The sequence below is a fragment of the Ambystoma mexicanum genome, chromosome 5q (assembly GCF_040938575.1).
Source record: "Ambystoma mexicanum isolate Mex_15411 chromosome 5q, UKY_AmexF1_1, whole genome shotgun sequence".
Taxonomy (NCBI): domain Eukaryota; kingdom Metazoa; phylum Chordata; class Amphibia; order Caudata; family Ambystomatidae; genus Ambystoma; species Ambystoma mexicanum.
Window position 1 is genome coordinate 190,782,133 of NC_090933.1, and position 18,592 is coordinate 190,800,724.

An 18,592-nucleotide genomic window follows, 5' to 3' on the forward strand; every position below is an offset into this window, starting at 1 on the left:
CTCTCACTATCCTACTCCCTCTTCACCTTACTAAACCATCCCATCTTCTTCTTTACATATCCTCCAGAGCGCCTGGGGACCAATTCCGTTGGTGACGGTGCGCTATATAAGTACCTTTAACATAACATAACTTATCCTTGTTAAGAGTCAGGTTTGCATCGTTGAGTGCTGCGCAGACTTTGATCATTGTGGCATCGTGGGCTTCCTGGGATGGTCCGAATGTTAAGATATCATCGCTGTAGGTAATACAGTGCAGTATATGGCAGATGATTTTGCAGATCTCTTCTGGGAATATCTCTGCAGCTGAAGATATTACAAAATTCAGGCATTTATAGCGCAACAATCCCAGCTGGGTGGTGAAGGTTGTGATGTATCGTGATTCTTTAATGAGTTCAATTTTGTGGTATCCTTTGTTTAAGTCTAGACGTGAGAAGACTTTAGTTCTGTTGAGTAGATGCATCATATCAGTGATGCGGGTGGATTGATGGCACATGCATGTCCACACACAGTCTTATTTGTCCTTCTGGTCCCTTTTTTGGCACTTGAACCACTGGTGAGACCCATGGAGTCTGTCCCGACGTTGGCTCTATTATGTCAGTGTCAACAAGTTCCTTTTCCACCAGGTGTTGAATGTTGAACGGGATGCTGCAGAAGTTTTGTACTATCGGCTTTACTGTCTGGTCTATGTGCAGCCGGATCCTAAGCCCTTTTAGTTTTGCGACCCCTTTGAAGAGTTTGGCAAGATTTGCCACTATATTGGCGGCAGGCGAGATGTATTTGTCTGCCATTATTTGATACAGTATGTCGATGAGTCCCCTCTGAACGGCCGATTTGAAACTCAGCACACATCCGCTAATGACTCCCGTGGCAAGGACGTGGATGAGCATGCGGTCCTGCTCGTCTTTGTGTCGATAGGAGGTTGTTAAGGCACCTAGGTATGGGAGTGGTTCTTTTGCCCCATATGCATAGATTGCTACACAGACTTTCTTCAGTTTGGGGCCTTGTTCGAGTTTTCGGTATTCACATTGCAGCATTGCGTTGATCGTAGCCCCTGAGTCAACAAGGAAGTCGAAGTCTTTTCTTTGGATTGTTAAGGGTAACGCGGGGCTATGTTCTGTGGCAGCAGGGTTGCCCAGGGCGTACAGGTATCCTCGCTTCCTCTGGTCTGTGCTGGACTGGGATTCCGATTCACTCGTGGGTGGTGTGTTTGTGTGCAGATGGTGAATCCGCCTCTTTCCGTTACGGCAGCTGTCCAGTGATGGAGCCTTTTTGTCCAGTCGTGCCGTCTCTCTTTGTGGTGCCGTCTCTCTGAGAACCTGGTCCTTTCTTCTCAGTAATGCTGGAGCGGAGACTTGTGTCGTGCGATTTTTGGTCCGTTGGGTTGGTCCTGGAGGCTTTGGGGTTTCGGAACATTGTGCAGAAGTGATCTTCACCCACACAAGCAGAATATATCTGGCCGATGGCCGGGCAGGATCCGTCATATGGAAGATTGTAACCGCATCGAATACACTGTTGTTTCTTCTGTCGGATGTCTTGTGTGGAGTGTTGGTGTACCATGAGTTTGTTTATGGTTTATTCTTTGATGGTAGGTGCTGAGGAGATATGAGTTTTGCTCAGGGTGGATATTTAAAGATCCAGTGCCGAGGCTGTTCTTCCTAGGACAAGGATTTCAGCTAGCGTGTGTGGCACTTGCAGCAATTTCTTTTTTAGGGGAATGGATTCACACCCTGCAATGACTTGTGGCTTGATGGCCTCCTCATTGGAGTAAAGATGGAATTCACAGTGTTTGACCTTGGAATTGAGGCACGTTACAAACTTGTCTATGCTCTCACTGGAACACGTGTCTCTCGTAATCAACGTTTCTATGTATTGCAAAGTATTTGTTCAGTATTTTCTTACGGTCTTCGTATTTGTATTTGACATCTTCTGGCAGCTCAAAAATAATGTCTCGCACTTCTGGGCCCGCCGTGAGGGTGAGTAGCCCTATGATGCGTTTATCTTGTTGTGGGTCGATGGCATCAAGATAGGCATTGAACTCCTTCATCCACCTAGTCCATTTTGGTCCTAGGCTTGTGGTATCTGTGGTATCGAATGGGAGCAGAGATGGTAATGGGAATGTGTGCCTCCCTTTTTGCATCAGCATAGCCTGGTCCTGGCCTTGCGCTGGGTCATACATGCTGCTGGCAGCGTGTTGGGGTGACCGACCCTTAATGGTTCACTTGGGAGTGAGTATCCGCCCATGGTGGCTGGGTCCTGCTGTGGGTTAACTGCGTGGGACCTGCTATCTGGGGCTCACTGTACCTGCTTCTGTCGCTTGACGTGAAGTGTGTTCACTGTCAGCTGGGCTACTGACCACATCCCTGGGGATCACTGTGTTCTCATACCTTGACATGAAGTTGACAGCAGGCAGGCCCCCCTGCTGGCTGGTTCGGTCTCCTTCCTTTGGGGAGAACGCCGCGCTGACACTCCCTTGTTCAGCGGTGCCAGTGAGTGCTGAGATGGCAGAGGGCCCGCCTTTTTCAAGAGCCGGCGTGCTGCCAGTCGGCAAGGGTGGAGGCTTCCTCCAAGCGCAGCAGGTGCACTGTGCTGCACTGGCAGTGTGCGCGGGTGGCGGCAGTGATTCTCATCCTAGTCACCAATATCAGAACTTTACTCTGGGGTGGAGCGTGCAGGCTTATAGGCGCCTGTTGCAATAAAGCCAACCACTCAGGTTATGGATGGCAAAGAACGAACTTTATTTGCACGCCTACAGACATGCCAACATTCGTGAGCCCCCGAGAGGGAGATTTCTCGACAGAAATCAGGAGAATGTATTTTTCCCATAGGATTTCATTGGAGTTATAATTATTTTAGGCAGGAGACGGTAAAAAATGGCACAACTTTTTATTGAAAAATTGAGTCTCCCACCTGAATCGGGAGTGTTGGCAAGTATGCGCCTACATCAACGGCGGTCATGTGACAGTGCTCAGCGTGCAGCCGTGTGGGTCCCCTGGTCAGGTGAACCCAGGTGACGTTACAGGGCCCACTCACTTCTATACACATGCTAACATTATCCATCCTATTTGGGAGGAGATAGACTACTATTTCTTTTGTGGGGCTTGGAGTACTAGATTTTCCCATTATATAGCCAGAATGCAAATTTAAAACCAGGACTGGACTAGTGTCTGCCAAATGGAATGAATAATGTTGGCATGTTTGCTGATACTTGCCCCATATTAAGGAGTTTCTTTGAAAGTGCTGGCTCTACAACTTTCACACAATGAGATTAAGAATGTCACATATGTTTACCCTCTTAAAATGGCAGCGCTAATATCATTGGTCCTTTTTTTGTTTCAGCGACTTTTACTTCCTCACAGCGGTCTAGTTCTTCTGGCTGTGGAGGCGACTGTACACCTCCAACCAAGCTGCAGTGACGTTTCGTTGCCACAGAAGCACGTCAGAGTCGGGAGGGGAACAGAATCGCAGCCCCGGCAACAACCTGGCTGCTGAGATCGGAGTAGGTCAGCACTCAGCAGTCGACGCGTGATGCCGCTACCTGCAGTGGTAGTGTGCCCTTTTCACGCATAACCTCAGTGCGCGGCCGTACGATGTGGCAGAGCGTGGGACTGACCGTGCTGGTGATCGTGGCCACCCTGCTATGCGTCTTGCTCTTCATGCTCTGCGGTGAGTGGCAGAGGACACATTGTTACTGATGCCAGAATGCACAATCCAAAACAGAGCTGTCGTTTAGATAAGAGCATCTGTTAATTGTAAGACATATAGAAATAGAGGTTAGATTTTCTTGAGGAGCGTGACGTTTGAATGTTGCTCTAAATCTGGGGATTTAATTGCACCTCAAATTTCTCTCGCACCTGGTGTCCAGTGGTCTCTCTTGCCCCAACCCCGGGTCATTTCTTTTGTTGGTTAAATATGCACCTGGTTGTCTTAATCCGAGCCCTCAAAAAGCTGTTGAGCTGCTTTGTGGAAAAGATGTGTAAGTGATGAGAAACCCACTTAATTATCAACTTTAATTTAGTGTAGTTTTCACAGTTTTCTGGCATGCCAGGCTTTTCCCACAATATCTTTGACAACCCTATGCGCCTTGAAACACTGTGTGTATAGGCTCATTATAAATACCCACGAATAAATCCGCTGCCCCCCATAAAGCATTCCAGTGATGCTGTGATATCACTTGAAAGCAGGCGTCAGTGAATATTGTAACGTGTTGACCAACTTGTCTTTCAACATTGAGCCCGATGTTGTGGAAATAATTTGAGAAGTTAGTTCTTTGTCATTAATGTGTTCATTGGGTAGCATGGACTCCCCAAACGCAGCTTTTAAGTATTCGATCTGTGCGGTGTTTTCCTAATTGAAATGCCCCTTCTCGGCATTCCTGTTTTATGTATAGCTATGGTTTAAACTGTTAGATTTTTCTTTGGCAATCCTCTGAAATTGTATTCTGAAGTTTCATCTACACCTCACAATGTTTAGAATGTACATGCGACAATGTAATGTTTGCGATTTAGCGCCCCTCCCACCCCCGCCCCCCGAGGGTGTGCCAGCTATCTGTGAGCTCGAAACACGAGCAGTATTGAATGGAATAATTCAGCAGGATGTGTTGGCTTCCTGTGCCCCCTCCCATATCCTGTTTTATTATTTATTAGCCTTTTTGTGTTTTTTTTCTTTAAGTAGAAACCTTAACTGACACTTTTTTCCTTCTTCTTTTTAAAATTTTTGTTCTGTTGTCCAATTATTCCACTTTATGCGGTTTTTGGCACTATTACAAGATAACAAAACAGGCCCACTTTTATCCACACAACCCAGTTCAAATTTAAAATCTAATATAATGTGGTGGTCATCGGTTGACAAAATAGTCATTTTAGAGCATACATTAAATAACACTTCATCCAACAAGAAATAGTCTAACGTAGACACCTCTGTGCCAAGTAGCACAGCTCAGGAAGCCCCATTGGTCATATACAAACGAAGGGATGCCATTGCAATAGCCCATTTAGCCCCAAATTGATCTTTGAGCTGAGTGTTTAAAAATTGTAAGATCAATTCCAAAAAATTGAACCTTTGAGAGATCAGAGAACAAGAAGAGTTGAGATCGCCAGCCGGCAAAAACCGACCCAAAACATAGAGAGATTTTGACATTCCGACAAGAGTGTCCAGGTCCTTAACCCCAACATGCCAATATATATTTATATCTCCAAAGCAAAACCCAAAGTAACTTCTGCAAACTGTACACCCTCAATAACTGAGTACAGATGTTTAGCTCAAAAACCACTACATGTCTTAGTTGCTAACAGGCCTCCGGAAGGGCAACCGTTAAGTGATCTCTTAGCTGGTTCTACAAAAACAGTGTAGCCATCAAAAGCAGGGCACAACGTTAAGCATATTTCCTGCAAGAATGTCAAAGTATTGTCCCTTAAGAGATTCATGGCTTCCACATTCGTAAATAAATGACCGTGACCTCTCATGTTCCATGAAACAGATTTGAAAGAGGCATTGCCACTAAAGGCATTTGGTGCCTCCCATGGTCTTTGTTGTACCTTGGATGGTGCGCGTCAACCATGACCAGTTGTCAGCAGGAGTCTTAACATTAGAGACATGTTGTGGGAATTCCACTCTCCTGGTGGCAACTCCACCGTTATTACTAGATACCAAAATATCTTTTCCCCCAGGATCAGTGGAATCTAAGATTAGACCTGCACCAGCACTGTTGACATATCCAGTAATCTCAAAACCCAAGTGTCTCAATGCCCCAGATTCCTTCATAATGGTAACAAAAATAGTCTCAATCCCAGGTGTATGCCACAAACGTCAAATCTTTGAGGGTCACATAATTCTATTGTCGATGTGTGCCTGGTCGAGATCATGCTTAGTTATAAGATCTCCTCAAAGATCACTAAAACACCAGATCTGTTCAGACATAACTCCTTTTCTTCCCGAAACATTCGACAAATCTCTCCCATCTCATAGGCAATTTCGTCAAACCACACGAAGAGTTAAGCAAATCGTCCACGTAACTGGGGCCCTTCAGTGTCACATCCCTTCTCTGTGCACCCCTCAGAATACTGAACACCCATGATTACCCAGCACATTATCCTTTTCAGACAATGGGCCAGACTCTTGCAGAGCTGCAGCCATTCTTTTGTCAGTAGAACGATTAGTGTCCATCTCACATGGGGGTTTACAGTTTTCCATTCTGGCAGGTTTATCCAATAAATTGCGTCCCTGATTACTTTCTGAAGGGGCCAACGTAGAGGATGCTGCAGCGAAAAACACCCCAGCAGCGTTCAGGGGAGCAGCAACGGGGGAACGACCCCACATACTTGGAGTTAGCGTTACTATTAAACACAGATCTAGAAAACGAGGAATGCCGGCCAGTGGATGCATCACCCTCCAGTCTGAATTCTGGAGCATCACTGGGTCCCTGTAAGTCAATTTGTGTTGCGACTGATGTAAAATTACTATTAAGTCAGCACCTTTTTGCAAAACCACTTGTGAGCTATAAGCTGTTTGCACACCATTCTAAGCAATACATCTAGGAATCATCGTATCTGATGAGCCGCCATCAGTCCATCGCCTCAACCACGTCCAAGTCTTGCGACATACCGGCGACATTTACTCCACCAATTTGCGTGACACACTGAACTGAGGGGGTACGTTTCTGCTGAGAAATAGCCTCCCCAATTGTGAGGTTACTTAAAAATGTCCTTAGAAAAGCACAATTAACTGTCTTAGACTTCAAGTTCTTCAACTTCTTAGGCTGCTTACCTGACCTTTTTGTATATTTCCTGCATACCCGAGATGAGCCTACAGGTACCGGCATGGTCATCTGAATAGGAACATATATAATTGATGCAACAACCTCACCATCGGAACCCACACCCGTATCGGCTGCCAACGACTCAGCCACAGCTTAAATAATAGTAAGGTGATCTAAAGAGTCAGGAGCAACAGAGTTAACACAATTTGCTGGCCCATTCAGTTGTTCAGAAACAAAGACTGGGACCTTCCCTGCCCGAGGACGTGGGTAAGCATTAACGCGGGGTTCAACCTTAGTATTAATTTCGTTAAGCATCAAAGTATGTGCCGAAACCTCGTCCCTAATGTTATACATTGACACAAAATCACTCAAAACCGAATTCAAAGCAGATTCAGTTGGTGAGAATAGTTTTATCCATTTATCTAGGGCCTGTAGTGTGTGATGTAATGGAGCATCAGTGATGTTACCTATGTCTGTTATCGAAGAGGCCTCATCACTAGACAGCAAGCCTTTTAGTTCAGACAGGGAGCCTCCATAAGGTGGTCTCGCAGCGAGAAAATCCAAGGGAGGGGTGTTATCCAGCAGAGAACCTGCCACAGCGACATCAACACCATAAGCTACGTCAACGTCAATATTATAAATCGAAGCAAAATCCACATCCACCAGCAGGAGAGCACCCTTAGAAGACTCTGTGGAGACACAGATGGAGTTTCCATCAAAGTCATCATTGTCCTCTGCAAAGTCTACAAGACTCTGATCGTTAACATGTGAGAATTCCAGGGCAGCCACAGTGCATGTATTAATGCTAGGTCTATTTTCCGTGCTGGTACCAGATTTTGGAAAAAGTCGTTAATTTTTAAAATCTTGAATGGGATTGCCTCAAACACCGCTTAGAGGTCCTGCCCAGGGATGACAGCAGAGTGAAATTAGACGTTGCATGGACTTGCACAGGTGCATCAACTTCACACATCCTCAAATTGTTTCTTAAAAAGGTAAATAAGTTCTCTTTTGACATGGGATCCCCCGCATTCCCATCCTAATCACGGAGAATAAACAGACTGCTTGACTCCATATTAAAAACTGAACTTTCAGAAACACGTGAGACTGATGAAGGGCACCCCCAAAATATTACTAGGTTCTGGGACTGCCGAACCACTCCTCAGTGAATAAATGTGCCTTCCAGCCATAAATCATGATGCTGACGTGTAGTACACATTTTAACAGTTGGATTCTAGAGCAGTCAAGGCAGTCAAACGGACAGCATAAAACCTTACCAGGAGTGCTGGACATCATAGATATGTTGGAAGAACGCTGGCAAAATCGACCCTTAGTATCCGCGGGTCAGGTCCAACCCACAGTCTCGCCACTGGACTGCACGCGTACCGCAAGGAGTGGGGATTATAAGTCCTTCCCACTTCCACCAGCAGCAATGAAAGAAAGACTGTCCGCTCCAGCAGACTGCTCACACCAGTAACTCCTGCAGAACTGCACTAAGCACACTGTGCACACCGCATGCATACCGCGAAGAGTGGGGATGTAAGTCCTTCCCATTTCCAACAGCAGCAACGAAAGAAAGACTGTCGGCTCCAGCAGACTGCTCACACCAGTAACTCCTGCAGAACTACAGTAAAAACACTTTTTCTTTCCCACATACACCACAACATGGTAGTAGCAGGTCATTATTTCCATGTTACTCTTCCTTGTCCCAGTAGTTTGTGAGGTCCCAGGATCCATGATAGGGAGCACTTAAATTGTTTGTTAAACATTAAAAATAACCGCAGGGCTCCTGGTGTGCTGCTAGGCATCACGCTATAATAATCCATTTTCTCGCTGCTGGGCTTTGAGAGGCAGCCTTGGTGTTTTCCTTGGCATCACTTTGGCTGCGGGGCACCAAAGGTATGTCCTCCAGGGCACCTTGTTGATCAAGGGAGCATGGCTAAAGGAGAGACTGCAGATGGTCTAACAAAGTCAATGCCACAGTGCAGTATTCTAGTGCAGAGGCGGGGAGGGAAGACCATCTGGGTTGAGGTACGACATTTGGTGAGCTGCAGATACAAGGAAGGTGGATAAGCCAAAAGTGATGCAGGTCCTATCGGTCAGCCCGGGGCTCTCTTAGCCTTCTCTGTGAGCATCCAAGGGAAATGGGTGGTTGTGAGAATGGTCAACACCTCAGCCATGGCATTTGTGAATAACTTGAGGGGGGGGGGGGAACGGAAGGGGGAGGGCCTCTCGCTCCAGATTGCTGGACTTAGTGGCAGGAGAGAGAGAGATGAATGAGCAGAATCCAATATTTGTCTCTCAAAGCCATTCACATCAGAGACCTGGACAATGCCAGTGCATATCATCTGAGCAGAGTGTCCTTCCTCTTCCTGGGAACTAAACCAGTTTACATTCCAGAAGATATCCAGGAGGGTTGGGTGTCCAATAGATGACATTTGCCTCTCCACTAATGCCAATGCTGTCGGGTACTTCTCCAGACCCCTTTCCCAAAGGGCAGGGGTTTAGATGCCAGGATAACAGAGGGGCCAAAGTGGATATTATACACCTCTCCTCCCCTGTCTCGTCTTCCCAGATGTTATGGGAGATGAGTGCTTAAGAGTCTAGTGTGATTCTAGTAACCCAGGTACTTCCGAGACACAGCTTCTGGATATGGCAACTGTTCAATATTCCCATTGCACGGGTCTCCAGCCCCAGCCTTCAATCCCACAGGGAACAAAGGCAACTTGGTATCACAGTGGGGCGGCAGCTGTGGACTGAAAAGCAGTGGTGGCAGAAGCAGGGACTGGAAGAAACAGGGTCTGACCCCATACGTAGCTGCAATAGTCACAAATGCTAGGAGGCTCACTTTGCAAACATTTTATTGGAGGCATTGGAAATGTTGTAGCTGGTGGGAGAAGCATGATGCACATCCTGTAGATTGCTCCGCTCTGTTAGTTTTCATTTATTACAGAAGGGTTTTGAATTTTAGTTTAGTCTCTTTAGGAGCAGATTGGGCTGATATGCTATCCTTCATTGTCCATAAAATCCTTAAGTTTCTGGCAGCCACATCCACATACTCCAACAGGTGTGCGAGTATACGTTTTACTATTAGTCCTGAATATGCCTCAGCATCTGCTATTTCAGCCCCTTGACGCAATAGTTTAAATGTTTGACCATGGAAGTGGTCTTTCTAGTGTCCGTCACTTTTGGGATATAGAATGGGGTTAATTGGCACCATCCTCAGTAAGCCCCCCCCCTTTTCTTCAGATTGTCCTAGATTTACTGTGACTCAGGTTTTCTACCCAAGGTTCTGCCTAAGTATCATCAGTCTCAGGCGGACCTGATTTCTTCCTTTTTTTTCAGAATCCCTCATAGCCTGAGGAGGCAAATGTTAGACTTCAGGAGGGCAGTTTTGACCTATATAGATGGCACTTCACTATTCGGGCATTGAGATAACCTGTTCCTTACCTGGGGGCTCTGATTCAAAAGGACTGCTTTAGTTCATCGATTGGCAGGTGGATTCTTTGGAAAATATCCGAGGCGTACGCAGCAGCAGGATTTCCGCTGCCATATTAGGACGATCACTTGGCGGGCGATGTGTGAGTGATGTGTCGGGAATTTGGGGGTTACTTGCTGATAATCTTCATTGCTCCTAGCACTACTCACCCTCATGACAGCCATTCCTCTAAATATTCTAAGAGGGTATAATTTACTATTACAACTCCAGTCCTAGAAAATCTGGCGAAATTCGAAAGAGTCCTGAGTAATAAGAGCCAGGCGAGATGGACGCAGATCCAGAAAGGGGCCCTATGGGGTGGGTCTTTGGTAGGATCAGGATAATGCAGGAAAGAGTGGCTGCGTAAGCAAGATGGTCCAAGTTACCGGGGCATAAGGGATAAATGTAAGAAGGAAAGGGCAGGAGAAGCCCAGGGATATGTAAGTTGCACGCAGCAGTAACTGACCAACTGAGTTAGCAATGTTGTAGGAAAGCGTGAGTCTTGTATGGAGGCAAGGTTGGAATTTTGCATGCAAAACCAGAAGCAAGTATTCAGTCCATGAGGGGGCGTGGTCTGGGCCCATGTAGTCCAGACTTGTCTTGCGCCAGCTCCTGCAGGGATCCTCTAAGCAGATAATGTTACTGCAGACCAAGACGTTTGTGTGCAGTCCTGAAAGACAGGACGGTGTGGGATACCCGAGACAACAAACTGGTGAAGTTGGAGGAGAAACGTTGCCTTGAGAGCCCGCACTGCTGACCGAGATCGGAGGAGAACGACGCGCCAAAATGTCAGGTTGTGCGCAACTCGCCGAGTCCCAGCTGATATGGCCACCAGCGGCGGAATTGCTGCGAGTTTGGAAGTGGGCTCAACAGGAGCAGGAGGAGACGGCACAATACCGCTGACTGGAGGAAAGAAATCGCTGAGCCAGCAGCTGCGCAGCCCCCACAGTGTTGATCGAGATTGGGACTGAACTTTCGATAGCCGAGAAGCTGGCTACCCCGGACCGCGGGTGAGTGGCACTGGAGAGTGGCACCTGACAGTGGTGAGGAGCACAGCGTGGCAGTGAGGGGCAACAGGAAAGGACGGAGAAGGGAGGCAGCAGTCCGCAGATGGATGGCGGGTCTGAGAAGGGAACCCTGAGGAGATACGGACACACGCACAGCTTTCAGAGTTGCTGGCAGGGGAGAGAGGAGAGCATGACCAGCGCAGTGCTCTCGGCATAGCTCTGACAGTGGATATGGCCCTAGGGTTGCTGTCAAGAAGTGCATTTTGGACAGGGCTGTGGCGCTGTCATTGTTTTAAAACAGCAGGGATACAGTGCCAGCGTTGCCTTGCAGTAGGTACCCACCACAGACACCATCGGAGAGGAGGGGGGGCTGCCTAGAGAAGGGGGTGCAAAACTTACTGGAAGCGCTCTTGAGGCACCGCCGCCTATGTGAGTCCTATGTATAGAACTTGTCACTAAATGCATTGTAAATTGAAGGCTGGACTAGGAGGCGGAGGCATAGGCGACTGCCCTGTAATTTAGACTTATGGATACGCAGTTGGAGAGAGAAGCCATAGGGGGACCTGAGTGGCGAAATATATAGGTGTGGCGAGACAAGAGGAGAGTGAACAGCAGCGAACTGTGTGACTAAGACCGCAATGCCCCATCAAAGAACAAACGGAAGGGGTTGATTATGGACTCCTTCTTGATGTAGGTGAAGGCCCCCGCAAGTGATGCCCGAGACGGAGATGACAGCCGAAGAAGATGGGGAGACGCAGGAAGACCTGCAGGAGTCAAAGATACTAGGTGCAACACTGGACCTAAAAACGTCCTTAAAGGGTAAAATTGAGGCAGTGGGCATAGACGTACAACTCGTCTGTCAAGATGTCCATTTACTGGCAGAAAGTGTGACTACCACGGAGTCAACACTGAAGGAATTAGCCCCTGTGTTGGAAGATCACACGGCGAAACTACGGAAATTGGAAATTAAAAATGCCTCGCTGGAAGCCAGGATTGAGGAAGCAGAATGGAGGTCACGAAGAAACAATGTTGGGCTACTGGGGCTGTCGGAGAGAATCGAGGGCCGAGACCCGACAGACTATGTTGAAACTTTATTGCTGCAGGAAATTGTATCTGAGAAGCTGTCACAGGGCTTTGCAGTGGAGAGGGCGGGTAGGTTCCTACAATGGAACCCCCCCCCCACCGGGCTCGCACCTTGACCGGTAATAGCGAGAATATTAAACTTAAGAGGTCTCGCGCCTTGAAACACTTTTGGGTATAGACGCATTATAAATGCCATATCATCTCGAAGTAGTGTTCTGCTTTTCCAGAGAAGGCAGAACCATAAAGAGGGGGGACTCAAAAGTTGCCATATACCCAGACTATACACCTCTGGTGCAGCAAAGGCGAAATTCCTTTATCCCTGTCAAGGCGCAACTCAGGAGACTGGGCATCAAATATATGCTGATGTTTCCGGGTAGGCTGAAGATCTTCTATGGGGGAAAGGCACACTTTCTTGAAACCCCAGCTGCGGCAAACATGTGGCTAGACCACAACAATGCGGCAAGGGTGGAAACGGCAGATTAATGCTATATAACTGGCACAATTCTGCAGTTGCTAATGTGTTTTTTGCAGGGCAATGGCACCACTAGATGGTGTGAAGACAACCCCTAACAGGTGTTTGGCTAGGTCAGTTGGTTGGGGGCTTAGAACCCCGTACCCCATGTCTGGGTGTAACCCAGAAGTTACAGGTCTGCTCGAACGGGACTTGGTTTTGGGTATTGTTTACCCTTGACGTTCAAGGGGTTGTTTTGGTTGGTGTTGGTTTTGAGCTCAAGATAACTAGAGACCAGGGTGTGAATGGCGCAGCGATATCAGGAAGATGTAGAGGAATTACCAATTGTAGGGTACAGGAATGGATGGGGAGTCCCAATGTTCCACCCCTACACTGAGGCCATGGGAATCGGGCCTGTTCGCAGGAGGGGAGGCGACTGTCACAAGTTACCATGCCCAGATTCAATATGTTATCATGGAATGTTGGGGGACTGGGGCCGTATATAAAAAGGAATAGAGTGCGGTTCGATCTCAGGTGGAAACGGGTGTTTGAGGCCCTATTACAGGAGACTCATCTGCTTCCTGAGGGTCAAGAACTACTATTGCCCAGGTGGGGTGGGGTAGGATATGGTTCCCCCTGTATTCCCAGTTCGTAAGAGGGGTCCTTATATGGGTAGACTGGTAGGCTCACCTGGTATCCACGGGGACGCCACCCAGCCCTGGTTGGATGATTTGCACTCTCGAACCCTCTCCCGGTCCCTTGGTAAGGCTTCTGGTTAAAGATGGGTCTGCAATATAGGAGAGCTGGATTCAATACCCGATTGTCTTTGTTTTCCCACCTCCTTTGGCCTCAACTCCTTCCTCCCCCTTGGGCCTTCTCCTCACCTTAATATTGTAAGAGGTGGATTCTCCATCCTGCTCCTAGTGGCAGGGGCGTGTAGATGTGGAAGGCGAGCAGCGACCAAGTTACTTCACTGGTGCAAGCCCCCTGTAGGAATCCAGGCCTGCTGAGACTCCGTAGGTTTGCTGCTTTACAGTCTTTATATGCAGTTGTTATGTTTCTCTTAGTTCAAATAATGTCTTGCTTCTTTCCTTTTAGGTATGGAAAGGTATTTTGGTGTTGTCATGCAGTTTGAAGATGAGCATGGGCCGGCAGGCGAAAGCGCGGTGTGTGCGATGCTGTCCGGTGAGTAATGTGCGATGCACTGCGCTGTTTCGCCTTTTATATTGCTAACCTGTGTCTTTTCTCTCCTTGCAGGTTGCGATGTTCCTCGCCGAGTGCCGTAATGTTCCAGCAGTGATACTGACCAGGAGATGACTACCCAGGTAAGAATTGTGTGGCTTTCTTCATTCGGGAGGAAATGTGAGTAAACGCTACTAATGCTGTCTTTCTTTCTCCTCTTTCCAGGTTATGGTATTCCAGAATGCATGTGGTGCCGGATGATGGAGTTCGTACCTTCAGGTGAGTGGAACTGAAGTCAGTGGTGGATTGAAGACGGGATACTGTTCCAGGTAAGATTCGTAGTGTTCTTTCTCTCTCTGCAGGTCCTTGGTTTCAGGTAAACTGGCATCAAATAACTAGACACGGTGAGCGTTGCGCTGCCCACAGCAGAATAACGCAAAGCATGTTCTGCTGTTTGGGTGTGGTTTAAATAGTCTCAGGTAAAGTAGTCCAGGTAAAATAGTCCCAGGTCTGCCACACCCAAAGTAGTTCAGGTAAAGTAGTCCCAGGCCTGCCGCCCCCAAAAGACTAGACAGTTCCTTGTAACTGAGCTATGTGTGTGCCTCCATGTTGGCTGAACCCCCGCCCTCCACCCCCAAGTTAAATAGTCCCAAGTAATTGGTCCCATTCTAATGTTTGTCTTCATGATGGTTATGAGCCTGGCACCAAAGGCGCCAGGACGGACTCCAAGAGATTCTTGGATGAGGTTTTAAGGCCTTTGACCTGACCCTAACTGGAAGGCTGACTTGCCAGTGAGGGCCAGGGGCAAGGGTCATGACATAGACTCATCGGTACCGTTGCATGTGTTGGAAGTAACACTAGACAGTGAGGGAATGTATGTCATACTGTTTGAATATATAAGACACAAAGTCATCTGTATAGGGAACCCGGTATTTCCCCAAAACTGGAATCCCGACGCATGTTAAGAAAGTTGGCAACAAGCTGGTTACAAAGAGAGATCTGATGTTTTTGGGGGGCGGGGATTTTAATTGTGTGCGTGATACCCTTCTGGATAGATCATTGCCCCTTCGTGGAGGGCCATCGGGGGCTACAGTGGCCTTAAAGGCAGTCCTGTTAGATTTGACACTAGCGGATGTATGGCAGGAACTGTACCCTGGAGTCGGGGGGGATATTCATTCTACTCAACCCCCATGCTCTGTATACACGACTCGACTATATATTTGTAGGGGCTGAGAGTTTGGGAGAATATATTGGTGCTGTATATGCAGTACCAGATCATTCTCCCCTGCTGGTAATATGGGAAGCTGGAGGTCACAGGCCCCCGGTACTGACTTGGAGATTCCCGGTGCAGGCGTTGGAGGACAGGGTTTTCGCAGATTCCCTGATGGAAACTATAGACCAGTACATGGAGGTGAATGTTGGGAGTGTAAACAGTTGGGGAACTGTGTGGGAGGCGCTGAAGGTGGTGGTTGGGGTCGAACATTTCTAAGACAGGAGGGATACGTAGGCAATTGACGAGGGAACTGGAGGCATTGGAGGAGAAGGTTACGAGATTAGGTATCCAGTGTTTCCACCGAAAATTTTCCAACAAAACCTTTTCCATCAGTCTTCCAATAGAAATGTTTTAGATGCAAAGACTAGTAACCTGAGATTAGAATCCCAGTCCCATGGAGCTGGGGAGTCGGAACTTGAACTTGCTGATGATCCCTTAAATTGTGAGCGGGCCTAGGGCGGGTTGTCGAAATTTAACTACAAGGTGAAGTTGGAACTGACGCACAAAGAGGGAGACAAATCTGGGAGAATGTTGGCCTGGCTGTGTAAGCAGGAACACCCTAGGAGAATGACAACACTGCTCCAGGATGGAAGTGGGGCCCCAAGGGGCGGTCATAAATGGTTATTAATGACATTTTCAAATAGTTTTTTGTACGAACAACTGTATAGTCCCAATCAGCCGGTGTCACAGGAGGAGATGTAAATGGTGCTTGAACAGATTAAGCTTCTGCGCATGTCAGATGAGCAGGCAAGGGAATTAGATCAGCCTATTTCAATTGAGGAGGTGAAAGGTGCGTTTGAAACATTGGCTTCAAGTAAGGCCCCTGGGAGAGACGGATTGCCATTCATTTCTATAAGGTTATAAAGCTTGTTGTTGGCAGAGCCACTATTGAAGGTGTATGAGGAGGCCTATGATGAGGGAATTCTCCTGCTGAGAATGAGGGAAACTTGGGTGGCGCCGATACTAAAGCCAGGGAAACCGCTGGCCACTGGCCCTACTAAACTATGCTGCTTAAGATTCTTACGACTGTATTGGCACGCAAGGTGATATCTACTATAATACACCCGGACCAGACTGGGTACAACCCCTTTTAAAAAAAATAGTTTTTAAAAAAAAAGTTTTTATTTAATTATTTGTAATGCTCAGCCATGGACCCTGGGGCATTTATTTTTTAATTTATTTTTGTATTTGTAAAGCGCCTACAGCCCAGAGGCATCGAGGCGCTGTTTCAAGAAGATGTTTTAGCTACGTGTACAGAAGGCATTGAATAGGATACATGTAGCGAGTGCCTTAGAGAATACAATCATACTCAAGGATACATACAATGGAAGTCTTGGTTACGTGAGTAGTAGAGAAAGCTTAGTTACAGAGTGAGCATGTATCTAGAAGTGTACAGTAATACATTTTATCACATATTGTACATATGATATGGCTGGGCGATTGGCAGTGATTCTACACAAACATTGTTTTGATAGCTTTCCTGACAGCTGTATGTGACTCAATGCTCCTGAGTGGGGGTTTGGTGGGGATGGGGAGGTAGCAGGTTCCTGTTGGTGGCCGCAATGACTGTGAAGCTTGATTGTCCCTGCCCTCTAAATCCCCCCCACCCCCCCTGCACGATCCCTGAGGCTTTTGGGAATGGCTAAACTGTTGGTGTAGATTGTTCTGGTGGGTCTGCTGTTGGTGAGAGGTAGGGTGAATCTCTGAGAGAGGTAACTGGGTGCAGAGTCATGGAGACATTTGTGGGTTAGTGCCAGAGACTTGGAAAATGATACGCTCCTTGATGGTGAGCCAGTGAACAGATTTTCTCGTGGCCGAAATGTGGTCTCTTCTAGTGATGCCCGTGGCTGCTTTAAGGGCATTGTTTTGTACCGCCTGGAGTTTCCTGATGTTTCTCGCAGAGGTGCCTAACAGAAGTGTGCTGCAATAGTCGAGTCAGGACCCGATAATTGCTCGGGAGATGGTAAGGCAGTTTTGTTGCGTTAGGAACGGTCTTGCTGCCGTGATTAGTTTTGAGTGATGGGCCGATGCAGCGTTAACTTGCCTAACCATGGTGAGGTTGGAGTCTAGGTACACTCTCAAAGAGTTTTGGCTGCCTGTGATACAATGATGGGGGGTGTTGTCAATCCTGAGTGTTTCTGGCAAGCCGATGAGTAGGAGTTCTGTTTTTTCACTATCAAGATACAACCAATTTTCGGCCATCCAAGTTTGGATTGTGGCTTAGATAGTGTCGAGGGTTTTCTGGTCAGCCTCATGATCTCCTGAAAGGGGGATTAGGACCTGTGTATCATCAGCATAGTTGGTGTATGTGATGCCGAAGGAGTCCAGATAGTTGAATAGCAACCTCGTGAATAAGTTTTAGAGATCCTTGTGGAAATCCACATTTGATTAGTTCCGGCTGCGCACTGGCTTGGTCCGAGGAGACCTTCATTGCTCTTTTTTGAAGGAAGGATGAGATCCAGGCAGTGGCATTTAGTAAAAAGTTGGCGGCTGTGGAAAGTGGTGACCTAGCGTGTCATGGTCAACCAAGTCGAAGGCCGCTGATCAGTCTATGAGTAGCATGACTGCAGGTTTGCCTACATCTCTGAGGTTGTCTATCTGGTTTTTAAGGTCCAAAATACCGTTTCTGTTCCGTGGTTAGGACGAAAGCCTGACTGTCGGAGGCCTAGTAGGTGATGAGTAGGCTGTCTTATCCAGAATCTTTAGCAGGAAAGGGACCATTGTTATAGGTCTGTAGTTTCCTGGGATTTTAGGGTCCAGTGTGGTTTTTTTCAGCAGTGGACGGCACCCAGGCTTCTTTGAGACAGGAAGGGACTCTGTCGGATTGGAAGGAGGCGTTGATGAATGCTGTGATGAAAGGCGCAAGGGTGGGTGCGCTGTATTTGATGAGCACAGCTGGACCGGAATCACCCTTACAGTTTGATGGCTTCATGGAGTTGAGGATTGCTTGGGCGTCCTGTTCCTTCATCTCTTCGAATGAACAGACTGGGATTTCAGCTGGGGAATCCAGGTGTAGGTTGCATAGTTGTTTGCTTTTTGGTGGCTGATGATTTTGTCTTGTAGGGCGTTCAGTTTGTTGAGCATAGCTTCTTGGATCTTGTTACACCAGTCCTTGTTCTTGGTTAGGGAGGGTCGGGTGGGTGCGGGTGCTTCCAGTTCTTTGAAGATCGCAAAGATTTCCCCAGATCCTGATTTAATGTTGGATATCCTAGAGTTGAAGAAATTGGCTTTGGCTGCGATGATGGCAGTTTTATATTGTTTGGCGATGTTTTTGAAGTTCAGTTTAGTGGTGTCACTCGGTTTGGCCATCCATGCTGCAAAGGCTGTCCTTTTTTTTTTTTTTTTTTTTTTTTTTTGGTGCGTAATT

The 18,592-nt window shown here is 47.4% G+C and overlaps 1 protein-coding gene across 1 annotated transcript in view; it reads left to right on the forward strand.

Moving 5' to 3' along the window:
- The first annotated feature begins 3,396 nt into the window (after positions 1-3,396).
- Positions 3,397-18,592, forward strand: part of SMIM13 (small integral membrane protein 13) — a 214,859-nt gene continuing 199,663 nt past the window's right edge. Inside the window, exon 1 of the mRNA XM_069620715.1 lies at positions 3,397-3,663. Within this exon, the coding sequence (XP_069476816.1) occupies positions 3,588-3,663 (76 nt within the window). The 5' untranslated portion in view covers positions 3,397-3,587. The remainder of the gene's footprint in view (positions 3,664-18,592) is intronic.